The sequence below is a fragment of the Amborella trichopoda genome, chromosome 2 (assembly GCF_054954075.1).
Source record: "Amborella trichopoda isolate Santa Cruz 75 chromosome 2, AtrichopodaSantaCruz75HAP2 v2.0, whole genome shotgun sequence".
Taxonomy (NCBI): domain Eukaryota; kingdom Viridiplantae; phylum Streptophyta; class Magnoliopsida; order Amborellales; family Amborellaceae; genus Amborella; species Amborella trichopoda.
Genome location: NC_142337.1, coordinates 40,177,959 through 40,184,300, shown reverse-complemented (window position 1 = coordinate 40,184,300; position 6,342 = coordinate 40,177,959). Strand labels below are relative to the sequence as shown.

The 6,342-nt window shown below is 43.0% G+C and overlaps 1 protein-coding gene across 1 annotated transcript; it reads right to left on the bottom strand.

The window, feature by feature from the left end:
* Positions 1–3,544: 3,544 nt before the first annotated feature.
* Positions 3,545–4,189, bottom strand: LOC105421918 (uncharacterized). The gene has a single exon (XM_011631035.1). It carries the CDS (start codon positions 4,187–4,189, stop codon positions 3,545–3,547), a length of 645 nt encoding a protein of 214 aa, XP_011629337.1.
* Between the last annotated feature and the right edge of the window lie 2,153 nt (positions 4,190–6,342).

The window sequence follows — 6,342 nt, the reverse complement described above, 5'->3', positions numbered from 1 at the left end:
AAAAGTTATTGATGCATAGATACTAAACCCACTTACCTGATGTTCACAGCGTCTTCAAATCTCCCACTCGTAGGCCACCTCAAGGTCTAAGCAATGGCTTCTTCAAGGTAGTAGTTAACTCCCACTAGTTCTAGAGAGAGAAAGTGTAAGGGAAAAGTGAGCGGAATGGTGGAAAAAGGGGAGGGGAGAGGGCATAAGTACCCAAGGTAGGTGATGGTAACTGTAGCTGACGTGTACAGCTCTGACAGATGTGGTGCTGACATATACAACACTGAAAAGTGCAATGCTAACAGAGGGCACATCTTCCCTCTTCACTTACGGCGTTAACTCTTCTCTGCCTTCACCCGTGGCGATACCCCAGTTCACAAGTGGTGATGCTCCAGTTCATGCGCGACGTTACCTTTGTACGAGCACGACGTTGCTCTTCCTCCCCTCTCTCTTCACACGCGGCACTAGGCCTCTCCTACACACACGACGCTCTAGGCCTCTCCTACACACACGACACTAGGCCTCTCTTACATGCACGACGCTAGGCCTCTCCAACACATTAATTCCATGAGGGGTCTCGAGACTGGGAAAATTTGTGGTCCCCACATCAGGCCCCCCTTAAAAAAGACTTTGTCCTCAAAATCATATCATTATTAGTAAAAATGGTGGGGGTACTTCTCCCATATCTCTTCCTCTCGTTTTCATGTAGATTCTTCTCTCGAATGATATTTTCATTTTACTCGGACAAGAGGGACTTCTTTACTTGCAAAACCTGTACCCTCCTGTCTAATATCCCAATTGGTCATTCATCATAAGTCAAGTCTTCTCTGAGCAGGATCAGTTCGTACTTCATAACATGAGACGGGTCAGGCTGATATTTTCTTAGCAGTGATACATGAAATATTATGAATGTTGGCCAATTCAGGTGGCAAGGCAAGCAGGTATGCCATGTTCCCAACTCTTTACATGATTTCAAAAGGCTCAATGTAGCACGGGGCTCAATTTTCCTTTCCCGTCAAATCTCATTATGCCCTTTCTCGATGATACCTTCAGGAAGACCTGATCACCTACTTTAAACTTGAGGTCTCTCCTGCGATTATCGGTGTAACTCATCTGCCAACTTTGGGCTGCCCTGGGCCGCTCTCAAATTAAGGCAATTTTCTTAGAGGTCATTTGAACAATTTTAAGCCCCATTAATTACCTTTTGCCCTCTCCATTCCAATAGATGAGTGACCTACACTTTCTTCTATATAAGGCCTCATAAGGCACCATTTGGGTACTGGCTTGGAAGCTGTTTTTTTAGGCAAATTCTATTAGAGGCAAATCGTCTTCCCAGCCTCCCATAAAGTCACTGACACACTCCCTTAACATGTCTTTCAAAATTTCGAATGGTTCTCTATGACTACCCATCTGTCTAGGGGTGAAAGACGATGCTAAAGGTAAGTCTAGTTCCCAAGGTTTTCTGTAGACTTGCCCAAAACCTCGAGGTAAACCTAGTGTCCCTATCAGACATGATGCTGATAGGTATATCATGTAACCTTACAATTTCTCTGATGTATAATCGGGCCAGCTTATCTAGGGTTTAGGTCGTGTGGATTGGTAAGAAGTGAGCAGCTTTATTTTATTGGTCCACCACGACCCAAATACTATCATGCCCCATGCTCGACCTTGAAAATGCATAAACAAATTCTATCGTGATGTGTTCCTATTTCCACTCTGGTATGGGCAATGGCTGTAACAGCCCGGCAGGTTTCTGATGTTCTGCCTTGACTTGCTAACACCTCAAGCACTTAGCAACAAATTGTGCTACCTCCCCATTCATGTTGTTCCATCACAAGATCTTTTCAGATCTTGGTACATCTTTGTACTTCCTGGGTGTACCGTGTAGCTAGAGTGGTGTGCTTCCTCCAGAACAGCTCTTTTTACACTTTAGTCATTAGGAACACATACTCGGCCTTTAAACCTTAACAATTCATCATTGCTCATAGTGAAATCCTCTTTCTCTTCCAATTTTATATCCTCAAGGATTTTCATAAGTTGAGGATCTTCTTTTTGTGCTATTCGGATTTGTTGAAAGAGATAGGGCTCTATTCTCATACACAAAAGCATTTCAACCCCATCATTGAGGGGTAGAGTTGGATGTTGTTCCATTGCATCCTCTAGTAATCCCATTTCTCGTACCATCAGGTGTGCCACTGATATTATGAATTTTTGGCTTAAAGCATCGGCTACAGCATTAGTCTTGCCTGGATGGTAATCAATTGTATAGCCATAATCATTTAATAAGTCCATCCACTTCTTTGCCTCATATTCAATTCCTTTTGGAAAAATAGACACTTGAGGCTCTTATGATCCCTAAACACCTTATTGGGCCCTATAGAGGTAGTGTCTCCAAATCTTCAGCGCAAATACTACGACGGTAAGCTCCAATTCATGAGTTGGATAATTCTGCTTGTGCGACTTCAGCTGTCTGGAGGCATAGGCAATGACCTTACCTCTTTGCATGAGTACACATCCGAGCCCTTTATGTGAAGCATCGGTGTAAACCACAAAGTCCTCATTTCCATTAGGCAAGGTCAGTATCGGGGTTGTGGTTAGTCTTTTCTTAAGTTCCTGGAAGCTTCTCTCACAGTCCTCTGACCTCCCAAATCTTACATTCTTCTAAGTTAGCCGAGTAAGGGGAAGTGCTATCTTTGAGAATCCCTCTACAAAGCACCACAGAAAACTACGAACTTTGGTCACATTGGTTAGTCTCTCCCACATAAGCACAACTTCAATCTTAAAGGGATCGACTGTGATCTCATCCTTAGAAATGATGTGACCCAGGAAGGTTACATTGGGGAGATAGAACTCACTCTTGCTAAATTTAGAATATAGTCTTTATGACTTCAAAGTTTGCAAGACAATTCTCATATGTTGTTCATGTAGTTCTCGACTCTCTGAATATATCAAGATATCATCAATAAAGACCACTACAACATCATCTAGGAATGGTCTTAACACCCTATTCATAACATCCATGAGCATATCGGGGGCATTTGTTAACCCGAACGGCATCACAAGAAACTCATAGTGACCGTATCGAGTTCTAAAAGCGACCTTCAGGATGTCTCGCTCCTTGACTCATAATTGGTGATAACCCGACTGAAGATCAATCTTCGAAAACACCTAGGCCCCTTAGAGCTGATAAAAAAGATCATCAATTCAAGGAAGGGGATATCTATTCTTCACATTACTTGGTTCAACTGCCTATAGTCAATACACAACCTCAGGGACCCATCCTCCTTCTTCACAAACAGGACTGGTGCACCCAGGGTGACACGTTGGGTGGGATGAATCCCTTTTCCATCAATTCTTTCAACTTCTTCAACTCTGCTGGAGCCCTTCTATACAGAGATTTAGGAATGGGAATAGTTTCAGGGACTACATCTATCTCAAATCAATCTCCCGTACTAAAGGTAGGGACAATAATTCTTCTGGAAATACTCAAGATATTCTCTTACTATTTGTATCCCTTCTAGCTGGGACTAAACATCCCGATTCTCTACTACATGGGCTAGCTATTAGCCAGGAGGCGAGAGGCCCAAAGAGCAGAAATAAAGTGTAGAGGGAGAGTATCCCTAGTGCCCTCGAAGTGTAGCTCAATTTGACCAGAGCGTTTAAAGGTCACCATCTTTTCATGGCAATTGACGGTGGCATGGTGCTTATACAACCAATCCATGCCCAGAATAACATCAAAATCCTGAATATCTAGAATGATCAAGTTCACAGGCAGGTCACACCCATCAATTGTAATTCCACACTGTCTATAAATCCTATCAGTTTCCATAGAATCCCCCACAGACATGCACACTACTAGAGTAAAATCAAGACATGCAAACTCAAAACTTAAATAGCACGTAAAACGGGGTGCGATAAAAGAGTGAGAGGAACCAGGGTCAATTAAGACTCTAGCTTTAGCACCACAACTAGAGATCGTACCTCTAATCACTGAGGTGGATGCCTTAGCTTCTTGTTCGGTGAGGGAAAGCACTCGTCCTTGCGTCTTTAATCGATCCTTTATCTTCATCATAGGGTAATCCTTAACCCAATGGTCGGGCTTGTCACACCTGAGGCACACATTCCGCTTCTTATAACATTCGACGAAAGTGTGGTTGTCCTTCCAGCAATGAGAATAGACCGGGCGTCGATCATTCTCCATGTTGCTCTAGAAATTCATCTAGGCCCTCTGATTACGATGGTAAGGTCTTCCCCTAATATGCCTCCTTGGAAATTGTCGGGGCTTCTTCCCAAAGTTTTCCGATGAAACAGGCTTCATCTTTCCTTCCCTCCTTGTTCTATGGTCCTCGCAGTCGCTCTCAATCTTTAGGGCGAGGTCTACCAATGGGGCGTAGACCTTCAGGTTGGCCAACATTACTCTCCCTTTGATATCGAGCGGAAACTCTCAAATTTGGCCACCTTTCGTGCCTCAGTATTAATAATGTGAGGCGCATACTTAGACAGTTCCACAAATTTAGCACAATATTGTTCAACTGTCATACTCCCTTGCTAGAGTTCAATAAACTCTATTTCTTTCCTCTCCCTGACAGAGTCTAGGAAGTATTTCTCGTCAAACACCGTCAGGAAGTTTTCCCATGTGGCCTCTGTTTCTGACTCCCTCCAAAATTGCTTAACCGAGTCCCACCAATGTTACGCCCCTCCTTCCGACATGAAGGCTCCTAACTTGACTTTTTGCACATCTGAGTAGTGAAACACTTCCAAGATCTTCTCTATTTCCCTCTTTCACCTCTCAGATTTCTCCACCCCTCTACCCCTAAGAAGGTTGGGGCTGTCAGTCTTCTGAATCTTTCTATCAGGCAACTATCATTTTGCTCTGGGGTAGGCATAGACTGGACTGGCATCAACTCCTTCATCATTTGGGTAATTACCACCAAAGTCCTATAAAACTCACCGAGCATCTCAGTGCTCTCATTGCTGAAACTCGCATTGTTGGCACGAGCCCTTGGCGTCTTGAACTTAGCACAGGAGCACCCAGTCACTAATCTATCCTAAAACTATTTTAAGGACTCTACTACAATCCCCCGAGGCCAAGGATTCTATCTTGGCTGCTCTGATACCAAAACTGTCTCGACCCCACCCCCGATCCCTTTACCGTACGTGACGGAGGATGACCGGGTGCGGGTTTGCGATCTTGATGTAGTGTATTTGACTAAGGTCGAAGTGGACTCAACACCTTTATCTCTGCAATCAAAGAAAACCATGAAATGAACTAAAATAGTAATTCTAAGTACATATGAATATTTAAAAGAATACAAACATCATTAAATAGGCATTACATAAAATTCTTTCCAAAAATATTACACTTGAGTCTGAGGCATTAGGTCCCATAGATACATTTTCCAAAAAAAAAAAATTCAGGGGCAAACCGCCCAACTACATACAAGATCTAAGTCTTTCCTCAAGGACTTCAACTCCAAACTGCAAAACACGAGCTTCTTGCCCTACAAGAGGGGATATACAGTGGGATGAGCTATTAAGCCCAGTAAGTAGATCTAAGTACTATGCATAATTATCGAGTCTATTCATGCATCATAAACAATTCTTCCAACTATACGAAGTCATAATATAGTAGTTAGGTAAATCAAAAATTAGATCATTGCATCAATTACAGGCATCCCATTCATATGTCAGTTATCATCCAGTCATTTAAATCATCAGCATTCCCATTCACTATTCAATCATTACCCACTCACTCATTAGTTCACGTACTCCCGAAGTAGAGGCCCTATCCATCAGGCTAAGCCAATCCATTGCTTAGGACCTCTACCATATCTTAGGAGGGAGGGCAATGACAAGTGGGTAAATCCACTTTGTAATGCCCTCATACTCACGTACATGATCCCCAACGAGCATTGGCGTTTTCGATAGGCACTTACCTTGTAAGGCATCACTCACTAGCCTCATCATATAAATTTTGGGGGGGGTGCGACCCTCCCATTCCATTTTCATCTAACCTCATCCTATCATTCAATAAGTTGGGGAACAATGACGGCTTCAATTTTCTTAGTGTAACAGTATCCATTACTAATGGGTGCCCCATCGCGTAGCGGCTAGTATCAGAAGAATAGTATCTACTACCGATGGGTGTCCTTTCACATAGCGGCCAGTATCACAATACTATAATAGAACAATACCCACTAGCAATGGGTGCCCCATTGCGTAGTGGTCATTATCACGACATCATAACATGCTCAAGCATTAAACTCATTCATGCTAACTTAGTACCTCATGACAGTTAATTCAAATTTTCATCAAGCATAGTTTGAGTCTTACTCGGAACAATCCAGCACTGAC